Source organism: Rhynchophorus ferrugineus, unplaced genomic scaffold (assembly GCF_030347505.1).
Source record: "Rhynchophorus ferrugineus isolate W39M unplaced genomic scaffold, kcgeb_rfMv2 rfM3, whole genome shotgun sequence".
Taxonomy (NCBI): domain Eukaryota; kingdom Metazoa; phylum Arthropoda; class Insecta; order Coleoptera; family Curculionidae; genus Rhynchophorus; species Rhynchophorus ferrugineus.
Window position 1 is genome coordinate 47,909,659 of NW_027472582.1, and position 24,108 is coordinate 47,933,766.

A 24,108-nucleotide genomic window follows, 5' to 3' on the forward strand; every position below is an offset into this window, starting at 1 on the left:
TTTATCTCTGTGTACGTGTTTAACTTTTGTATTGTTTTTCAAAGCCAGTGAAATATAAAATTATATTATAAAAAATTGTAGTATCAATTGTTGAGTTAAGCGTATATATATATATATATATATATATATATATATATATATATATATATATATATATATATATATATTATACATAATAAATAAAATATTATTCAACCATCTTTAAATTTCCTTATAATTTATTATACTATAGTTATATTTATATTTTATATATTATTACTAAGATAACATATTTTTTATAAAATAAAAGCTGGCTTAAAAAATAAGCATCTGGGTATTTTGGGTCGCCTATGCATTATTTTTAAAATGCAGTAGTTTTATAAATTAAATTCATGATAAAAAACATAATTTTTATACAAATATCAATGTTTTTAATTTAATTTCTATAGTTTATAGTAATAAACAAAAAATTCAATTATGTGATTATGGTGTAGATTCCGTCTATATTATTATACTTAATCTTTAACATTTTCAATAGATGACTCTGGGTGAAAAATTGTTATATCTTTGATGTGATTTATCATAGCTTTTTCTATGATCATAGTATACCATAGAAAAGGTACTTGACTGCATTTATTCTTATTTATACATAAAAATAAATAAATATACATACATAAATCAAACATATTGTCATAAATAGATTTACCATCGGCTAAATGGCTAAAACTAATTCGAATTGCCCTTTTCATGTCTCTTCATAAATTGTAGTTTATTAAGTTACTGGTAACCTTAAATGTTTCAAATTAGATTAAATTTACAGCTGATAATGCTCATAAAACTTTGAGTTCATTAACACTTTCTTCATCTTTGAAGGTCATGGATCGGTAAAATAGTCGCAGATGTACAAACGGTATCAATTTAGTAAAGGAATTAACATATTTTCGACCCCAATCTGAATGACGCTACGTCATTCACTCAGCTGTGATTTACTAGACAGAGAAAAATAAGGAAAAAGTTGAATAAAAAGTGGAATTTATATCCGACATTCGTTTTCTGACAATATCGACAAACACACACAGGCACATGCACGATCACCCGAAACTAAAATAGCAGTGTGTAAGAGAGAGACCAATTTACTGAACGAAAACAATAATAAAAATAGAAAAATGGGAACGAGAGAACTTTCGCTCTCTCATCTTGTACAATCCCTGACGCACCGCGCAATGCATCGGCGATGTCATTACCCGCAACTTATAAAGTAAATTATGTAATTGTTGATCGGCCAATGAACGACGTATGCACAGGCGAATGTGAAGCGCGGGAGGGGCAAAGCTTGTGACGTCATGAAGCCGGTGCACTCGACTACGTCCCCGCTTCCTCCTATAACATTTACAGCGATGCCGGCTCGCTGGTTTTTTCAGGACGCAGGTAGGGATACCCTGTATTCATCGACTGGTTTATATTCAAGGTTATTTATGTATGTGTGTAACTGCATTTCCGTTTTATTGTTTCTTTTAGCTACATGGTGGCTTGATTCTCATTTTGGGTACCAACTTTTTTGGGTTTATGTTTTATGTTTTAATTTGATACTTTTATTACATTTATCTAGTTGGTTACTTAAATAATTCTGTTAATGGATTTGTTTTACTTCTAATAAGTTATTAATAAACATATTTTTTCTTATATATAATTTATGCTCACATTGATTAAATAAGTAAAATTGTTGTTAATTGTAAAGTTTCAACAACTAAAATGACGCTAGACTGATCACTAATTATTGTATAATAACAAAATTACAATTGATAATAATTTAAAATAAATTTATGTTGACATTTAATAATAATTAATATTTATTATTTAGTGAGTAGATCATAATAATATTTATATAAATTGTAATGTAATGAATATATAACATGAGTTAATTGACAAACCAGAAACTTACAAGTATTTGGCATATACTGTGTTGAGTCAAATTTAGGATTTCTGTGCATTGGTATATGGCTCTCAAACTAACGATTAGATTCCCACGAATTGACTGGGAGGAGGGAGAGCCAAGATATGGCAGTGTATCGGTCGCGGTTTAAAAGGCCGATATTGATGTGGCAACAGTGGGCGCGCGTCTCCTCACCAATCCCCGTCGATTCGGACAGTGTGTTCAAAATGGCAGACGGGCTGCATGCGGCAGATCCAGTCGGCGATGTAATCGAGAAAACATTGGCGAACATTATTATGGATTTGAAAACGGATCAGGGCGCGAACGTGTTGACGAGTGAAGACAAAGTGAATGCCTATTACGTACCCGGTGAGAGTGCACAGTTGTTTGATAATTTGTGCGGCCGTAATGACCGACAGGACCACGATGAAGGATTGCTGCTGGTTGGTTGCGAACAGGACGACTGCAGGAAAAAGAGATGCGTCGACCGATACGACAGCTCGGAATCCTCAGACAGGTAGGTCCAAGTTCGAGAGCCGACCGAAAAATCTTGGGCAGCAAATGCGGCGGTCACTGTCAGGGCCAGACCAAAACCCGAACGCGAAATCGAGAGTGTGTCGACGACTTGTTTCGTTCTTTTTTTTCTTTTTTAATTGATCTCGCCTACCACGATTTTACCAATTGGATGTCAATGACACCTTTATTGTTACTTTTGTTATTGTTTTTCCTTCGCGTCTTCGTCTGTGCGCGCCATTCATAAGTTTATTGTCGTTCTTAAACCGGATCGATTTTGTTCGTTTTTTTATTTCAATCATATGGTAAATGCCCTTTGGTGTCACTGTCAAAGTTAAATCACAGCTTATCGCTACATTTATGCTATAAATACTATAATAAAATTAGGAGTCTGGTTTCTGTTAATACAGGAGTATTAAGGAAGCTACTAATGTTGATAGAAGTGACATCACTATCATCACAATGCATTTTAACCTCACATTTAGTGTGTTTATGATATGAGCATAAATGCTATATAATGCATTGTTAATTTTGTCTATATCATTGTTAATATTCTTAAACATATATAAAAATATTACATATATAACAAACTGAAATATAATTTTACTCTTATTTTATCGATAGGGACTAAACTGGAGACGTTAATTATTTACTAAATTATATGTAATACTATTTTCGCCCGATAATTTTGTTATGCCCACTCAAAAATTATATTACTTTTATCAGAAGTATTTGCTTTTTTTTCGTATGTCTGTGGTATGATATCAGTTTAATTAATTAAAGATTAAATTTTATCACTATTGTTTTTATTTCCATCTATATTTTTTATGTGTACATGCCAAAGAAATATTAATGTTACTTTTTCGTAAGTAAATTTGACAATATACGATAGCCATTGTTAATCAAATGCCTTTTCTGCCGTTGTATTTCTTTGTTACAAAGTTAACGTGATTGAAATTACAAATATGCCTAAATGTATTCGAGTTTGTTTATTCTTTGTGATATAAGTGCGTGATTTTAAAATTATAGGACCTCTGAATATTTTTTATTTGATGTGACGTTCCTAATGCTTTTAGTAATCAATGGTATTGTAACGTTATTTTTTCAAGGATGGATTTTATTGTCTATTTCAATATATGACCTTTGATGTATTATTCACTAATAATTTAAATTAATTGCATACGTACATAAACTTCTTTTCTGTTAAATAGTTCTTTTGTTATATTGATTTTGTTAACATATTTTTCGAAGAATTTGGTATTTTGACTATAATTAATAATTTATATTACTATTTAAACAATAGGCACAATACATATTAAATGCGAATGATTCTGAGTAAGTAGTACAATATGTGCAATTTTTTATTTTGGTTTGCCAGATAATATTTTTAATGACTGCAATGATATACATGTCAACCCTTCTGTATGTATATAGTTATGTTATGGTTATGGTAATAAATTTAATTTATCTATGTGTGTGTTCATTCATACCTGTTAATTAGTTTCGAGGGTTTATATTTTAAATCTGTGTTACTATTTTTATCGTATTGGATTTGAACGTAGGTAATAACCAGACTGGACAAGTGGTTCTAATCGAGATGAAACAATCCTTCGAAAAGGCAATTATGAAATAGCAGTATGGAATTTCCAGTTATAATAATAGTGTTATCATGATAGAGAAAAAAGTAAAATGGTTTGAGGATGTTATTAACAGTTACTTACCAACTCAAACGGTGATTATTGGCGTGAGCCTCGAGTATTAGATTTTCTATACTGAATATTGTCAAGGACGTTCATTTACACCGCTATTCTACGAAATGTCGACGCCTTAATGATATTAGTCACATCAACCATTTTGCACTGTTTAATTTCATATTCATCAGATTATTGTAACAGTGTCAGTTGTCAGAGAGTCTTTTGAATAGTGTTAGGTTAGGTCGTAACATTCAATTTGCGACACTAAAAATCTAGCCAAAAACTAAAAGGACTATGTGTCATTTTGCGAGAAAAATGGCCGAAATATGGGTAGAGTATTTTCCAGATTTTGCTTTTTCTGATTACTACTTGTTCTGACATATGAGTCATGATTTCAATAAAATAAAATACATTGTGTACACATGTGATATATCATAAAAGCGAGTAACTAATTGCAACTGCAAGTAACTATATAAATATAGGCACAATCTTCCATGGAAAATAAAAGTGAACGAGAGTAAACCAGTACATTTTAATTTCATACACTCAGTTGTTTGTATACTTATAACAACATATAGTTAACATCCCATACAGTAACAATGTTAAGTGTCTTGTTATAAGTGTTTATTTCTGGAATAAGAGAATTATTTGAAATTTCATTTATCCGTACATAATAACTTGCTGCTGTATAAATAAATATTAAACATTTTACTACATTGAGCTATGTTTAGAGATAAATATTCTAATATTAATAGATTATTCTAATTCTAATAATTAATTAGTATATTCTAATTAATATACTAATTTATATAAATATTATGCGTATTTCAGAGTACATTTTTAAGAAGTCTAAGGGGATGGTGCTTAACATTACAGAAACAATTATTTGCACTGAGATCTTTGGATGAGAGAATGAGAAGAGAAGAAATAAAGAGATTTGCAACAAGACCTAATATTAACACGGAAATACTGACATTATTGGATAAAACTGAAGTAGGATGCGGTTACAGAGAAGCTCTTCTATGCCTATTAGTATGCACCTTGCCACTACACTCTTTGTTTTTTACTATACCTTACGTCTATTTTCTTAATATATATATATATATATATATATATATATATATATATATATATATATATATATATATAATATACTTAACTTATAATACACTTAACAGAATAGTTCACAACATTTTTTCAGTCATATTTTCAGTACATATTGCCGAGTAGATATAGGAATGGTCCCAAGACACTACTCTGTCGAACTCCAGCCGAAATAGGTTTAAGTGTTGAGAATGCCCCTTCATGTGAGACTTTAAATTTTCGTTCGAAAATATATGATTCCAGCAGTCGACAGTAATTCCGCGGTAACAATTTGCTCATTTGTAGATAAACACCAAATGCCATACCCGGTCAAAAGCTTGTGAGACTTCCAGGAATATTGTAGGGCTGTAATTATTTTCATCGAATGCTTTTTCAACAATCGCGGATACTATATGCACTTGGTCGATTGTCGAGTGGTGATTTCGAAATCCAAACTGGAAATCTTGACATATGTCAAACATGAGTATTGCTTTTCGTGACAGTTGTTTCATTAACCCAGGTGAAATATCATCAGTATAAGGAGATTATTTAGGATTCTGTCAATTTCTGTGGCCATTGGAGAAATCAGTAGTCTTTGCCTGCTTCCGGGTTTAATTCACTTACTTATTTTTCGAAGCAACTCTGTTTATATTCTTTAATTTTTTGATTTGTCTGATTACTAATTCTATTAAATATTGTTTTGTTTACGGCATGTCTGTTTCTGTGCCATACTCTTCTAGCTGTTCACCCTTCTTTTATCAATTCCTTAATTTCAAAGGGGTAATTAATTTCATCTTCTGATTTCTCTCTTGAAAAAAATTGAAATGACTTTTTTCCCAACCCATTATATAAAATAATCAAGTTTTTTATCATCGTGTTTATAGATTTACTGCGTATTTTCAACACAATTAAAGCTCGAACGCCATTGAACTTGGCATCTGGACAAAACTAATAACCGATACAGCCCGATAACCTCGTAAAACGTAATGCTTTTCTGGCGAGGGGGGACTGGTTTCTGAGCGCCCATCCTCTCGACACCCGATCTGATTTAAATGCAAATGACCAACAGGCAGCGCGTGGCGTTCGGAAGGGTTTGGTTTTTTTTCCGTTCCTAGTCGACGGCGCTTCTCTTTATTCGGTGTTTCGGAAAAAAGAATTGAAGGCGCAAGGGTTGGGGGGCTGGCGACGCAAGCGTGCGTTCGTGTGCATACCGGACCCATGACTATGGCTCGGGGGTTGGTATTAGATGGATGGATGGATGCCGGCTCTGGTGCACGTGAGAAACGGATTTAAACCGGTGGACAGATGGACGAGCACGAGTCCGCTATCGGGGGATTTTTTAGTATTTTTTTTTCACACAATCACAAACAATATCGAATTTAAAATTACATTTTTTATTGCAATTATTATTGGGTTTTTTAATTAGGACGTGTCGACGCTCTCAGCTTCTGGCGGCCTGTTTGGTGTTTATTATTCTGCCACTAATAATGAAACTGGATCAATTCAAAAGATGAACATATATTAAAATTCATTACATTCATCGACGAGTTACTCTCCATGTTTCGATTTCTGGCGTTTCTAGTTGTTATTTCAGCGAAAGTGCGCTAGAACCATGTGATGTATAAAAGTGTTTTTTTTTAAATATTACACTGGATAGCCCAATTAAAAGTATGAGGAAAAATAGGAATAAACAATCAATGATTGAAAATAAGGAACGCTTCAGATGGGGTCTGCTGCCTAGTCTAGGTGATTTGATAAATTTTCCAACTGAACTATATTTCTACGAGGTTTTATATGTTATGGTTAGTGCTTAAAAAGCAAACTGAATAGTCTTTGTACTGAATAATATCCGATTTTTCGTCACATCACTTCAGCAATAACATTATACTCAAATATCTGATAAAAAGATGTGAAAACTTGGTACGTGATTTTGAAATTTGAGGATTTCCCTCGATTTCCCTCCTTCCTTCATCGGATCCATACTTGGTTCCACCTCGGAAATGCACTCCTTCGAAGAAAAAATAAATTTTGAAAATCGATCCATTATTGACGGAGAAATCGGCGAACATACATTAAAAAAATATACAGCCAAATATAGAACCTCCTCCTTTTTTGAAATCGGTTAAAATAAAACAGTGTATGGTTTAAAACAATCATGTATATGAAATATAAGAACCGTACGAGTTAAACAAATGTTAAAATAAAATTATAGAATATTCGCGTTTGATATTAATATATGTAAATGTGATGTTTGTATATATATATACACACACACACACACACAATTTGTTTGCTCTTTGAACTTGATACGAGTAACATAAATACTCGTTTGGGTTTCCTTGTGTTGTTTAAAGTAACACGTGCTCCATGAACGCTAGCGAATGAGGTTATGGATATGGAAATATTAAAGAGGCATAAAAGTACTAGCACTTCAACTAACCAAATAACCAAATGTTGAGCTAACATCATCCTACAATGCATTCAGACTTAAATGTGTGTTTTAATGTGCATGGAATTTGAGTAAAATCTACGAATGTTTCATCGCAAATTGATATTTTATGATAAATTGATTTTGTATCTATTCGAAGTCAGTGTCACTATTCTTTTTTTTTTAATGATTCTTCTTATTTTATTCGTTAATTCTAGCGCGTCTTTTGCAGAAAGTTTATACAATTTTTATACATACATTTTTAATGAAAATATTACATTAGATTAGACAGCAGAGTATATCAAATTAAAAACTGTAGTAGTTCAATAACTCCCAACTTGACCAAAGTTCAAAGAGATTGAATCATAATCATTGATTGACTATCAATATCAGTTATAAAACCTATTTGGAAGCCAGAAGAAATGCACGAAGTTTCGAAATTAACTGGATTTACGAAGTTATTCAAAATTCCGCCCAAAAACATGAAATAATATTACTAAACGGAACTTACGGAACTGCGGAAGCAATACAGTTACTGGGCAATATTCAGTAAACCACAAGATTGAAGCGAACAAGTTGACGCGAACTTGTATAGTGTATAAGTGTTACTTTTAACTTTTGTAGCGACCGCTGCAACCCGTTAGTATGCCACTATTACATCTACATTAAATTCAAAGGTTGGCAGCGCTGGTGGATTGGTACCATGCGGTTTCCGGCTATGAAGGACCATCTCTCGCGACGTGTGTGTCTCTCTGTAATAGTACCACTTCCATAGCATTTCTGTATTTCATTAACTTAACCTATTATCCCGCCTATCCTCCCATAGAACACATGTAGTATTTCACACATGAAATAAACAAGTTTTTATTCAACCGGACTTTTCGGTTCCCGTGCGAATTCCTTCCACAAAAATAGTAGTGAGTGTTCGGACAAACAATCCCATTGACAGCTACACATTCCGACCAACCAGATGAACATTCCTACACCTTAATTTAAGTAGTCTAGGAATTGACTACGTAAGGCCTAAGAATTGCCTTATACAGCGATAACCAGTGATTTACATAAGCCTGGAACCATACATCTGGTTCAGTTTATGCCCAATTTAAGCGTCGACCAGATGTATTCGCAGATATTTAACATTTTCTGCTTACGGAAGGTCATGATTATTAATATCTGCTGAATTTGATTATTTTAAGCCTGATGTACATCTCTAAAACTTTGGATATCAGAGGTAACATACTTAGAGGATGATGGGAGAAGGAGACGTCTTCAGATTTTTTCTCTGGGTTGAGAATCATAATGATTTGGCTTTTGAAGTGCTAGTTTGGACGTAACATGGCATTAAATATAAATTATATTAACTTGAAGCACATTTCTGATTTTTCTTACAAGCTTCTTCCAGTTATTATCTGAAATCCGCGAGTTTTTTAGCATTTTAGCGAGTAATTTATTTGACGATTGTGTCTTTTACTTCTGTAACAGTAAATTTTTCGTGTATATAGAGTGATAAGAGAGTCAGTTGAATTGTGTTCCTCGTCTACGTATATTACGAAAGGGAATTGATTAAATATATTTTTAGATGTTTAGAAAAAAACACCCGCTTCTTCTTTATCGTTCTTGTTTATATTCCTTTATCGTATTATCGCTATGCTTAATGCATTCTTGTTATTTTCCAGAGAAAATGTTTTGCGTCATGTTTGAGTTAGTTAGCGCTTGGTTTTCTATGTGCTTGTATTTGTTCTTCTATATATATTATTCCTTGATTTATTATTACTTATTAATATTCCTTGGTTTTGTTCATTATTAACTAGCTAATTCAGTTCTTTTATTGCTTTGTTGAATTTTCTATTGTTTTTTCTGTTCTTGCTTGTTGCTAGAGTGTTTAATGTGTGGATGATGTGAAGTTAACTTTTTGATATGTGTGGAGGGAGTTACATATCGTTATTATCGTTATATAGTTATTGATGCTGTTTCTATATCTATTTTAACTTTGAGGGGCATAACAGGTCAACTGAAAAACCGGCCTACGGGGTAAAACACAATAATAATTCCCTTCAAGGGTGATACACTGATTATAGCGACCCTCCAAATTTTCAATGCCATTTTTGTAGTACGATTTGTCGTTTCACTGACTTATGATACAGTGCATTGTCTTGGTGAAGCAGCACTTATTTTTTCTTCAAGTGCGGCTGTTTTTCGGCGATTTCATCCTTCAAACGGTCCAATGACTATGTAATAGTCATTGTTGATAGTCCTTCCTTTTCCAGGGTAGTCAATGAATATTATTCCATGCGCATCCAAAAATACACACGCCATGACCTTTCCAGCCGACTATTGCGTTTTTCCACGCTTTGGAGCGGGTTCATCGAGCTTGCGCGACACCCACTTTGCATAGAACTTTCTCATACTCAAATATTAGCGAATGATATGATGTACACGTTCAGTTGATATCTTTAGAATGTCTGCTATTTCAATCAATTTCAATATACGGTCATTCGAAATAATTTTGTGGATTTTTTAATCTTTTCGTCGGTAACAACCTCTTTTGTGCGTCCACTGCGTTCACCGTCTTCGGTGCTCATTTCACCACGTCTAAACTTAGCATACCAATCCTTGATGGTTGATTTTCCTGGGGCAGTGTCCGGAAACTCGGCATCAAGCCAAGTTTTTGCTTCAACTGTATTTTTTCCCTTCAAAAAGTAATATTTTATAACACAATACAAAAAACAACACGCGAAATTCCTTTTTATCAATTTTTTTCATAATAACAAAAGTTGAAAACAAATGATCCGACAGCTGTCTGAATATTGACAAATCTGGAGGAATGGGGGGTTTTAAAGTCAAATTTGTTTTTATATTGTTTAACACGTACAACGTGCAACAGTAGTATCATAACATTTCTATATATTCTACGTTAAGATTGAATATAAATCAAGGACCAAATAATTCTGTGATTTTAAATAAAGAGTTTTAACGCATTGTCCGGTTGAACATTATGCAAATGCCATATCGTCTATTTGCATTATAAACATCTCTCTTTTACTTGTTCACAGCTGAGGCTGCTACGTGTGGGTTTTCTGACTTAGGCGTAGGCCGGGACTAACTGTTTCTATATAATTAATGATTAGTGGCTATCGGGTTTAGTGCGTTTTTATTACTGCTTCATTTCGTATTCTTTCGTCATTGGTAATAATTTTTCTTTTCCTGGACCGAATCACTATGTGTGCTGTCAAGTACGGTCTCGGTCGTCGAATCGAGAAAGTGTATTCGAGTTTTTTTTTGTAATGCACTTTGGTACGCATTCGGAATATATCGATAGATATTGTCAGCACGCACAGATGTTCCTAGGAAGCCAGCGGGAATAACAGTAATTTTATTTCTTTATTCGGATAACAAACTGTTATAATTTAGTAGCATTGTGTCGTATATTTTGTTCTGCATCAGATACAGCTCTGAATTATGTATCTTTTTGTTCTTGTCACAAAAGAATGTTGTTTCTACAAGTAATTTGTGATATATTTTAAATTGGAACATTTTCCGACGACATGTTATCATCGTTAAAGATCTCGCGTATCTCTGCCTAAGGCTGTAGAAAAAGTACAAGTGGCAGTCAACAAGATCTACAAATGGACTGGAGACAATACAACTTAGTCTGTCTATGTTAATTTTGCGTTGAAGAGAAATGACAAAACACTTAATTATATCATTTGATGGATTCCCTCGCCGGTAGGTTAAATTGGAGACATTTTAGACAAAAATCTAAGCAGATCAGATTCAAAATCAAGCATCTGTACTGGGTAGTCGGAAGATATTCTTAACTGGGCCTAAAATCAGAGCGATTGGTTTGTTAGACAATAATAAAGCCAATTTAGAGCTATGGGATGGCACTAAAACATCAAACCGCTTGTCGTTACATAACCAACGAAGAGCTGCACAATGACCTTGAAATCAAATGGATCAATGGAATCAGCTACTGGACAACAAGCAGGAAAGTAGAAGATTGAAGCGAACCAAACACACACGAAATTGTTTAACATATAAGCGTTATTCTTAACTTTAGCTTAAGTAGTTTAAAGTAGTAAGCTTACCTCATTTACCATATAATTTGTGGAAGATAGAACTTGTTTTATCTAAGACAGCTTTGTTCCTCAAGTCTACGTATTAAGTCTAGTATAGCTTGATCTCTGCAGTCTAGTCAACTAAAATCTCTACATGGGAGACAAAATGTAATACTGTGGATAATTCTAAAGATCGCCTAGTTCATCTGAGAGAAGCTCAGTACGAGTAGTAACTAGTACACCAGTCCCTAATGAGATTTCCCACAAAACATGTTGAACATGCAGCACTGAGCCTATGTGTAAGGATTCAATGCACTTATTCAATAGCAGTATAGATTTACTTACGTGATAAAATATTTTAAAAAATCGTAAACATCTGAACAAAATAGACAATAATTCAATTTTTCTTCGGTTGTGGTTCGATAAGATTTTTAACTAAATCCACATTTACATTGTTTAGTTAATTTAGTAGATTATCAGCTTAGTTAACTGTTGACTAAAAATTTTTATTATTTTATTATGTTATACTAGCTTAACCCAGCCATCTGATATTGATTATTAGGGGTGGAGATAATATTGCGGATCAGTCTAATATTAATTATTAGAGGTGACTAATTACATTGTTTAATTTATGAAGGTTATGATTTTATAATATGAAGTTAGTATATTGACAGTAAGTTACAGTCAGTGACATCAGTTGGTTCATCGACTATAAAGTACATAAGGTTGGTTATTGTAAAGGTCTTAGCCGTTATCTGACTAAGACGTTTTCTGCTAATTTTTGGTTTAAACATTAAATTATTTTTTAGGGTAAATGATGTGGCTCGGTAAATGGAGGTAAAACGAAATGAAACAGTGGTGTTTACATTATGTGACCGTTATTTATTGGCAATATAAAAAAATGTGAAAAATACAAATAATAAAACGGATGGCAGCGGTGTTACCTGGTGACGAGGCTTGGGCAGTCGATGGTGTCACGTCTAAACCAAACGAGGGTTGAGCACTGAATGAATCGCAATACCCTTCAATAATATCCCAGATAAACGTCTCGGGGTTGCCGCCAGCTATTCGTTGTCGGGTTCTAGTTGGCGCTGCTGGCACCCCGCCCGTGTTCAACATCTGGGATTATATTTCTGGGTATTTTGTAGACCGTTATTCCACGATGTAAAATTCGACATGCCTCAAGGTCGCTACAATTTAAATTATTAAATTATTAAAAATTAAGAACTACAGTGATTAATTAAATTAATCACTGTAGTTCTTAATTTTGTTGGGAGCTTTATGTTTACGCGTCAGTACTGCTTTGAACAAGGACGAAGCGTTACTCAAATAACTAAAATACCCAACATACATACTGAGCACAGCACTCTGTGCGAAATTTACTTTATAATTTGACATTTCTGAAAACAAATCAGTAATCAATTTGAAATAAATGTTATCTAAAGACACTGTTCAGTTGTAATGTCCTGTATCAAAAATTTGAATTCAGTTCATCCATTATTCAAGTTTCTAATTGTTAAGTTTAATCGACTCAGTATTTCCAAATTGGCTTTGTTGCCAATATGTTTGTCACCAGATATTATATCTTCTCTTCTTTCTGAGTTTCAGTTAAATGCGCCCATGTTTACTTTTAAGTAATCACTTGAACAGACTTAATCCACTTTTTGATCTCAGTTTGAATAAGATAATATATCAATAGCAAATTCGATTTTCTGGAACTGCATAACTGTGATGGCATGACGACTAGTCATCATGAAATCTTGAACCAGACTGTAGAATTTTCAGTCACTATATAATATTTTTCCACGTTAGGCATTGATCCAAATCGCTGATGAAATAATAAACAAAACGAAACATATTTTGTTTGACAAAGTCTGTTTAATTGCAATAAAATATTGTGTATATTTACGACTAAAAATATAAAATGTTTTTTCAGAAAAACAGCCAAATGAAACAATAGCTGGGAATAACATTAAATTGCTTATATTATATTTTTTGCTTTTTTAATACTTTTCTGTTAATATGTAATAAAATAGATTTATTGATTGTTATTTACTATTTTAGGTGTTCGTAATCATGTCGCTTCTTTTAATTAATTTTTAGTGTTTACGATTACCAGTTTGTACATTTTAATTTTTTAATAACTGTATATTTTGTTATTACTGTTATCTTTGATAACATTGACATCGTTTTATTTTCCTAAAAATGGTACTATTTTTTGGACTGATTTTTTTACCGACTTCGAAAAAGGAGGAGTTTCTATGTTCGGCTGTATATATGTTTTTTTAATGTATGTTCGCCGATTTCTCCATCGTTCATCGATCATCCATCGATCAGTTTGAAGTCGATGCCGAGGCCAAACAACACAAAAATAATAATAGAATGTTTTGACATATATACAAAATTAAATTAGGAACAAAACAAATTTAATTTGTTGTTCGGCACCGTCCTCAAAGTGATCAGTTGGTAGTAGTTAAAATAATATCGTAAATAGGTTTAGATAGGTATTGAGCTAAATTGTGTGTATATAGTAGAATATAAAATACGTCTAGTAGGCAGGTTAAATAAGTTTTTTGTTTATTTTTATTTAGTTATTATAACGATTATTATGTACATATTTTATTTTAAAACGTTTTTTTTTGTTAAAAATCGGATTCAATATTGTTTAATTTTTAGTAAGTTCGTTATTTATTTTTTTAAGTAGATTCAATTTTTTTGTTAAAAATATTTTATTTCAACTTTGAAAGGACTATATATTCAAACCAGCCTCGAATTCGATTTTAAAACTGTCTTTAAAAAAAGTGTAACGTTTCATAGCTGTGAATGAGACTTCAGTTAATCATCATTATTTTGAACTAAAACAAGGTCCTAAGAAAATGTATTAATTTAATACTTGTTTTTGAAACATCTATGTTATTCATTAGATTTAGATCCCCCCTAGCTAGCTGATTTCAGGCTGCTCGCACATCTCAAAAAATTCCAGATAGAAAAAGATTTCTATCGAACGAAGAGGTAATTAAACAGTCTGGATTTTTATTTCAAGGGTGCAATCTCGCAAACTGGTTTTGGTTGCATTAAGGTTATACATTGCCTTTTATGTATACATGTTATATAGTGAGATTAAGATGGCGCTGGATATTCTAAGAAGTTGGCCTGATAAAGGTCTCGTTTTCACTAGAACCATCGATTCAATATATCGCCATTTATTTCATTTAAAATAATGTAATGTTCAAATAAAGTGTTTTAGTCTTTGTTTTCAAGCCCCACATGGTCATAACTGGATTATCATAAGGCTGTTTTCTTTTGAATCTATCCAATTAGGAATTAGCTTGTCAACAAAATAAACATTTATTCGAGGTCGGCGTTGGATTAGCGATCTTTCCGCAGTTAGTTCAACATTTTTCGACATATTCAAACAGGGTTCTGGGAAAACTATCGTAGTTCAAGCTGTAAGGCCACCAATAAGATTTTCTAAGAAGTTCCTTAAGTCATAAACGTATTAGAATTAGGAAACATCATGCTTTGAAAAATACTTATAGCTAGCATAAGCATTAGCGTCGTAATTGATGTTGCTGTGAACTAATATGATCTACTAGAATCTAGACAGAAGCTCATAGCTCAGGGTGTACGGCTAGAAAAAGCGAATTGCAGTAGCTCAGTTTTTCAGTCATAGACTATTTGAGTGTGGAGATAACAAAACCTGGTAAACCATTCTATAGAGGCTATATCATAGAAATTTGGGTAAAAACAGTGCAATTCAGAAGATTATCAAAGGCAGTCCCGCGGACAAGGGAAGAAGCGATACACATAAATAATTTAACTAAATCACTAAGCGGTTCAGACGATCTTTGGTTGTTTCTTCTAGAGGGAAGTGTTTTATGGCTGGGGACATCATTTTCGTTGAAATAAAATAACAGTTTTTGATTCTAAATTTGTATTATATTTGCTAGGCACAGTAATATTTTTGAAATATTATATTTTAACATATAATAAAATTATGTAACAACGTATTAGTAGTTTTATGTTTATTATTAAGTATAGTTTCAATACACTATATAAAAACAATTAACTAGCCTTATCTGTGCAGTGACTGTTAATATTTAATATATTGTAATCAAGAAGTTGTTTCATTTCATATCTGTTATGACATATTGGCATAAATTATGATAAATATAACGTTGTTTCAATGCATTCAATGTTATACGAGTATCATTTCATCATATCTTACTATATAATATTTTAAACATGGCAAACTTATTTATTTCTAAGTTGCTTAATTGTACACCTGATACTCTAAATTATCGGCAATGACACGCACAAATTTAATTAGAAATATCTGGACGACAGCTAGTGCTAAGAGTTCCAAGAAGTCACATACGTTAGTATTATCGAATCATGTAATATGTATTCTAACCCTCTGTAATTAATCTTTATTGCTTTTGGACGTTTTTATATCTTCTTCATTAATATTTAATATTGTTCCAAATTATTCTTGTACTCGATTTAAATTTGAATTCATTATTCACATTGTATAATTGAGAAGGTTCGGTAAACAAGTGAGGAGACATTGTGGTTTAAGTATCAAAATAACGATTTCTGCAAATGTTGCTTTGTTGGGTGGCATTAGTATTTTTAACCTAATAAGAACTGTTTGTTCTTTTAATATTGGCTAGTCACAGTTTGTTGGTCAATATATGGACATTAACACACCGACTGTATTCAAAATATTACTATGAAGCATAAATGGCATGTTATGGCATGGCCTATTAATAATCTTTTATAAAGTACCACACCTAATATAACGGCTTTCGCACGAGTATAATTTTAACTTTTAACTTTTAGATTATCACAGTAGGTACTAATTAAACTTATAAAACAACCGACGCTTTTGAACATTTAGAACTATCATGTTTTTAATCATTGTTGAATAATACTGAGACCAAAAAAACGTGGTGTCGGTCATTATAAATATTTTCCGTTGGGTAAAACTGTGAAAAAGAATATTATTTGAGTATTTTGAATTTGAGTACGTGAAGCTTGTTGCCTCAAAAGGGAAGAATTATGGACGGATAACTCTTCGTTTTCGTAAACAAAATTTATTTTCGCAAATTGTCCATAAAAAATTTAGTTTATATTGTTCTGTATCTCTCAAATTCACTTAATTGAGTTCTACCGCACAAACCGAATTGAACTCGCTATTGCTGGCCTTTTTTGCAACAATAAGTCGTTCAGTTTGTTCAATTCACATAGGTAGTAATTTTTGGTCTGTTCGTATGGCAGCCATTTTCTTTCTTTCTGGATCTTTCTTATCGCACGTAAATATCTAAAAACAACACCTAATCTGTCTGAAAGTTCTTTGATGGTTTGAACTGGGTTTTCGTTCGATAAATCTTGCAATTACGCCGTCATTGACATCAAAATCAACAGATTTAAATCATCGAAGCCAACATTAACAACTATTAACTGACTTCAAAAAGGAGGAGGTTCTCTGTTCGACTGTATATTTTTGTGAATCGAGGGAATATCATATGAGAAGTCGTAGAAATATTGCAGGCAACTGCTTCTATGGTGTAGTGGTTAGAGCCCTCAGCTCGCACGCGGAGGTCGCGGGTTCGACTCCCTGCGGGGGCAACGACTTTGTTGTTGTTCTAGTTGGGTTACAACATTTGTCAATCACCTAGATTAGTTAGCGGACCCTGGGGCCTGAAGCGTTCCTTATTTTCATTCATTGTTTCTTTATTGCTATTTTTCCTCATAAGGGCTGCACCTTTACTTGACCTACCCATTGTAATATTTAACAAAATAACGGCGTAATTTATTGAGTAAATATCTAATACTAAAAAGAGAGAAATAAAATATTTTTAACAAAAAAATGATGTGTATATAGTAAAATATAAAATACGTGTAGTAGATATGTTAAATAAGGTTTTTGTTTATTTTTATTTAGTTATTACAACGCTTATTATGTTCATATTTTATTTTAAAACGTTTTTTTGCGTTAAAAATCTAAGTTTGATTATTTTTTAATTTTTAGTGAGTTCCTTATTTATATTTTGTTTAAGTCGGTTCAATTTTTTTGTTAAAAATATTTTATGATTTAACGCAGCAGCATGTCTATAAGTTTTTAAAAGTGTTTGATGAGTTTCGGCAGCAAATTTCTTCAAATCAAACAAAAACCATTAATATTAAAATATTTTCAGCCTTCCATGATTTGCGAACACTCATTAACTAAAAAACACTAAATACAAAACTGTTATTTTATTTTGGCAAATGTCAAAACCATCGAATTGACGGTTATGTTGTTTAACAATTATTTGCATGAATACTTCGTATTTTCTTAACATGTATCGTTTATCTAGAAGCATGGAAGCACATGATACATTGAAGGCGATAAAATACATTTGTAAAATCTTTTTTCGTTACTTACATTTTCCATATATGGTGGATTAATCGTCCTGAAATACTAGTAATTTACACTGTTTTATTTTATATTAGTCATCACTCTATAAACTAAATAATTTAAAGTGCTTTTGACTGTAATTACATTTTTATTCACAGTTTAGTCTACTTTAGACTTTCTTATAAGTTCGTCGTTTAGTAATTTATACATGCAAGATATTTTGGACATAATACGAGGGTGAAGCTACTTTTATTTAGTATAAAAAGATTTAGCTAATCATGCATAATTTTTCTATAAATAGCATAACGTTAATATTTTATCCACGTGGGGCGCTGATGTCGTTTCGAAAGCAAAAAAGAAGTATGCGTTTTTTTTTGTCTTTGCCTCTGGTGCTTGTTAAAGCTGGTCGTTCCTACATAAAATTCCTGAAACAGTTCACGGATGAGTCTCCGAGCGCCAGTTCGGTACCGTCGCGACGTTATTGCGCTTTTTATTCTCTTAGTTCCCTGTCATGTTCAGTTCCTGATCTCTAGTTTGGCCGCTTTCTTGCGAGCCAGAATTTGTCTCCTCTTGGCTGCCGTTCTGGGTATCCCTTTCCTCAAAATCAATCACCGTTTCGGCCCAAACGTTGATCCTTGTAACAGTTTCCTCATCGACTAGCCCGTCTACGTTTCTTAGCTGGTAGTTCCCGTCGGCTGTCCGATGCCTGTTTCGGGCATCTACCTTTTTTGCAATCTCGCATGTCTCCAAGATATGCGTAGTGTCTTCTGGTCCTGTGCGACACTCGCAGAGTCCATCGGTCTCCTTCAGTTTGAATCTGTGCAGGTAAGCTTGCATATTCCCGTGGCCTGTCATCAGTTGCACAGCCTTCCTACTGAGTCCTATGTTTCCTGTCTCTACTTGTTGGCAGTATTTGTAAAGGGTTCTTCCTGTAATCGATTTCTCCCAATATATTTGCCACCTTTTTTTACCTCTCCTTCTTTGATCCTTTTGGTGGTTCTGGTGCTGATTCATCCGTGGTTTTCCAGCCCTATTTCTTCCTTTCCGGTGGCTTCTCTCGCGAGTCTCTCCGCTTTTACCATTTCCTTCGTTGTCGTTCTCCGACACCATCTTAGCGATATTTCACTGCAGTTTTTTTGCAAATCTAGCAAGGTTGTTTTGATTTGCATTATGTCCTTGTTTCGTGTGTTTGCGTACTCGGCCCACCATATCGACATCCTATTGTCCGTTCGTATGGTGATTGATCCCGGGAATCTTCTGTCCCGTACCAGTTCTATGGCTTTCTGTACCGCCACAAATTCTGCCGCTCTGGAGCTCGATTCGTCTTTTATTCTAAGATTTATCTCTTCCTGATGATGGTTTCGACGTTGTTTGTCCGATTTTCCCACGGTTCCTCCCATGGCCATGGCATTTCCTTCGGTTCTAATCCTTTTGACCCATTGGGGTATCCGTATTTTTCTGCAGCCCACCCCTGGATCTCGGCCTCTAGGTATAAGGGTGGTATTTCTGCTATTACCTGCAGAGCATCGTTCGATGTGGTTTGATAGGCGCCTGTGATTGCTAACAGTGTAGTTCTTAGTGCTGCTACTAGCGCTGTCCTAGCCCTTCCGATCGGGGCCCTGTATATGGGCCCAGAAATATGGGGAATTTCTGCGCCATATAATACTGCCGGTTTTATAACCCTCTCGTATATTTGACGCATAACCTCTGGTGCCCTGGGGTTGCTTCTTCTGCGCAGTGTTCCCCAGAGCCGGCTCATCACCTTTTCAGTTTTTTTCCTTAATAGCTGTATGTGTTGTATATACTGATGTTTCCTATCGATTGTCACGCCCAGATACTTTATAGTATCTGTGACCTGGATGATGTCTTCACCAAGTTTGACCGTTGGTGGCCTGCTGTTTTTCTTGCTCCAGAAGCAGCAGGCCTCAGTCTTTTCCTTGTTGTACTCTGCTCCTGCCTCGTCAGCCCATTTTTGACAGTTTTCCAATCAGTTGTTTCAAGCAAGGTCCAGCCTATTCCTAATGTGTTTATTGCTGAAAGCAATCACCTGATCATCTGCGAAGGCCTGCATTCTCATTCTGCAGTTCCCTACTTCCGATTCAGAGACTTTGCGGAACCAGCTGTTCATGTCCAGCAGTCAGAGTGTCGGCCCCAAAGTATGCGTATTACGGAACTTTTTTTCAATGTAACTTTCAACTGGTTTTAGTAAAATTAGCAATGATTTTTTCACTAGCAATTTTCTGTTAGTAAATATAAAATATACTTATTTAATGAACTGAGAAAACGTGTGTATAAAAGAGTGTTTACAGGTTTGTCGGTAATTAATATTGATGGGGTATGTTATTATTGACATTGTAATATTAATATTGACAGTAACCTTGTCTTAATGAACTTTTCAAATGTTTGATTGAATTTAACTATAAATTACGCTAGATTTATAATTTAATTTTTGATAATTGTCCGATGGATTAGTTGAACGATTATATGGCAATTGCATTAAATGTCGCATTTTCCTTTCGATATTTTATCTCTAGAAGGCCATAAGAATTAAATTTCCCACAATTCCAACATTTCCATTTTTGCGCGTTGCTGAAAATATACATTTAACTTGCAAGTATTTATATAAGGAATATACAATAGAGTAACCATTTTTAAATCATATTTTTGTGCTCTTTAACAAAGACCCTAAGCTACAATTCTTAGCATTAAACAAAAAAGGTCTATTAAACAAAATAGTCTAGTTATTGACTTCACTGAAGGTGATTTTTTCTCTGTAAGCATGAATTAAAAGTGTATTTCATTAGTTTTCATAATAATTTTATATAATCTTTCTTGATTATCATACACTTGGTCCAGCGTTTCTGCAGTATCAGTATATTTTCCAGGAATTGGGAGTTCGGTTTAGTTTGGTATATTTGTCTACGACTCTCTCAGTTTGTTAATTGGTTACAGAAAACACATGAAATTAGAAATAGATTTACAAAAATAAATCAAATGGGTGTCAAGTCTGAGTGTGGCAAATTATGAGAATAGGGAGCAAATAGTGCCCCAAATCTAGCCGTTTTTCTGCGCTAATTCGCGAATATACAGGGTATAGACAAAATGTTATGAACACCATGCATAATGCATAATGCATCTTGTGAGATTTTGGATCCAGCAACACTGCTTCCGCGTAAATAATGCAACGCGCATGTTTTGATCAGTTTACATACTAAGTCTTGAAGTGATATTTCAGTGCATTATAGACTTTGTTTTTCGACGATTGAAACAAGCGGTCGATGGAATGTGTAGTGTCTCAGACTTCAAAAGAGAGAAAATCATTAACAACATCATAGAAGTAATTGGCGGATGTTTTGGTGCAAGGATGGGACAAGATTCCGTTGGAAACTATTCAGATACTATTCAGCTGTTCGCAAGCAAGCAAATGGCGGCTCAATACGTTATTAATAAATAAATATTTTATATGTCAGATATTTATAATATTTTCTCCATCCCTTGCAGCTGATCAAGAATATTAGAGTAATATTCGTTGAATTCTTCTGCCTCCTTCAAGGCAATCAATTGAAGCTACCTTTCGCATTCCTAAAATCGGTGATATTTCCGATATGTGATATATCATAATTATGTGATCAATTTAGCTTTTTGACGCCGAAATACTGCTCACCAGTGGTTCGTTTCTGGCATACAGTGGACCATCGTGACTAATTCCGCACAAAACCAGTGGGATCTCTACTCAGCCGATCCAGCAGATTCAGCAAATGCGACACCCATCTTGCACAGAGCTTTCGTATCCATAATTATTTGTGCAAGATTTCACACCCTTTCTTCAAATGTTCTCACAGCCTTAGGTATGTTACTCTCCTTTGCTTGCCTATCATCCAACATAATATCATAAACTTCATGCGGATTTTCGAAGGCCATGGAGATACGTTTTTTAACATTTTAAATGTCGATATGAACTCAACTTCGGATGAACAGGCTTGAGATGTATGTATCCATCCAAAACATAGAATTCTATAACCGCACGATATTCAAGCTTACCTATTTTAACAGCTGTTGCATCTTTAAGTTGTATATAAAGACGTTCTCATTATTTATTTGTCGATGGGAAATATTTATATCCTCCATGGTTTAAAGGTACTTCAAATGTATTTATGAATATAATTAGTTGTAAGATTTGGTAATATGGATGATTATGAAAGGTTATGTTAAGATATGGTAGAAATAGAAAGAACCCCAGGCCAACAGCGTGTAAAGTTAGATAGTAAGTCATATAACATAATATGTAGAATAAAAATTATTGAATACATTTATGTTTATTATATAAATAAATTAATATTTGGTGAACCGAAATCGCCTGTTAAAAGACCCAATAACAGACATTTTTTGAAGATAAACTACCTGAGAGAACAAGTTAACACTTGTCATATGGCAAGTTTATACAAGGAGAAAAGGTACATTTTTGTTTATCTGAACTCCATCTTTGTGTCAGGCCGATACATTTCCACCTAATCCTCGTATAAGTAAGATTAGTTCTAAATAGATATTAGAATTACAACATACTTCTACATAATATACTGTCTACTGGTACAAGAGTTGCAGTTTCTATTAAAAATATCACTATTTACAATGGTAGTAATAATCGTTGAGACACTAGAACACGGACAAGATCAAACAAATCTATTTGGTTTTAGTACTTGTTAAAGCATCCGCTGAGTAAAAGTAAAGGTCGTTCTGGGTATTCGTCCCACGGATGCATGCCCTGGTTGCAAATCTTCTCGCTAGCCTTCGCTATGGCGCGCTTTTGTGATATTGCCACACATATGGGCCGTTCACGCTCGGCCTATCTTTATTTATTATTGTTTCAATATTTACACAATCATTTCAGACTGCTGGGCATACGTTTTTGTTTAGAAACCCTACACCAATTAATTTATTATTAGATTTGTCGGACAAAGAGTATTTATGAAAATTCTTTTAATTTTATACTGGTGTCCAGATTTGATTTTAATTACGTGTATACTGCTTTTATGGTTTTGCTGTAAGTTGTACCAAAAATCTTTAAAACTTATCTTTAATCTTTTCTATTTAAAGTGATATTCTGTAATGGTTTGGTTCATTATAAAGTTTCAATTCTACACTTTCGATATTTCACTACGTCTTTTGTTTTCGATTCTTGATTCTCCGTTTTTCAAGGTTCCTCGCATTGAATTTCGAATAGAATGTGAAAAACATGTGAAATTGGTACAAAATTGTTCTTACTTGAAGATTATGTTGCTGACAGATATTAAAACTTAAAATATAATGTTTTTAATAAATCAATTTCTCATACTAATTTTTCATACTTCATACTACCTCCGATTTTGTTGAACCTTATATTGATCAGTAATCAAGAATTGGCCTTTCTATATGGAAAATATAAAATGTTGGAACTCTCTATGGTCACATACTATTTCGTGGTTCGAACAATGTTGGAATAATCAAATATAGTACAAAAAATTAAATGGAATTGTTTCACATTAAATAAAATAGTTATCCAGTCCAGTAATACTAACCATTTCACACATTAGAGCGCTGATAGATTTCAAAAATTACATGTCGATATATGTACGTTCAATAAACGGCGAATCTGCCGTATAAAGGATAGAGTTGGCAGCACTGTCTGGTTGTATGAACGTACCGCTAAAATAGGCGTGGGTCAGGAACCGAATTGACAGTTATAGGTGGTTGCCTGTCTATGACTGCTTTTTATTTTGTTTGACCGTTGTAGTACATGCTATATATACATTTTAGCTCTATGCAATAGTAACACTATACGGAGAAGAGTGTAAGTTTCCTTCGCGCTATTGCCTTGGTGCAACGTTAATAAAAAAAATGTATAACTTATATCATGCATGCATGAAAATTATTCAAGAATATTATATTCATAAGATTTCTATATACACACATAGCAGTTCTCAGCAACGCAATTTGAAAGCTATGTTGTAAAGCTGTCATCTTTTGAGATATAATGTTTTGAT

At 33.5% G+C, this 24,108-nt stretch overlaps 2 protein-coding genes across 3 annotated transcripts in view; one reads left to right on the top strand and one right to left on the bottom strand.

Moving 5' to 3' along the window:
* LOC143194463 (anoctamin-1) overlaps positions 1 to 2,052 on the bottom strand; it is a 36,943-nt gene extending 34,891 nt beyond the window's left edge. The window contains exon 1 of the mRNA XM_076401290.1: positions 1,922 to 2,052. The gene's annotated coding sequence lies outside the window, so the exon portion shown is untranslated. The remainder of the gene's footprint in view (positions 1 to 1,921) is intronic.
* jing (AE binding protein 2 jing) overlaps positions 1,956 to 24,108 on the top strand; it is a 314,777-nt gene continuing 292,624 nt past the window's right edge. The window contains exon 1 of one of the 2 annotated variants that reach the window (XM_076401301.1): positions 1,956 to 2,429. In XM_076401301.1, the coding sequence (XP_076257416.1) occupies positions 2,038 to 2,429 (392 nt within the window). In that variant the 5' untranslated portion in view covers positions 1,956 to 2,037. Of the gene's footprint in view, positions 2,434 to 24,108 lie in introns of both variants that reach the window. The other variant, XM_076401303.1, reaches the window with a different exon arrangement.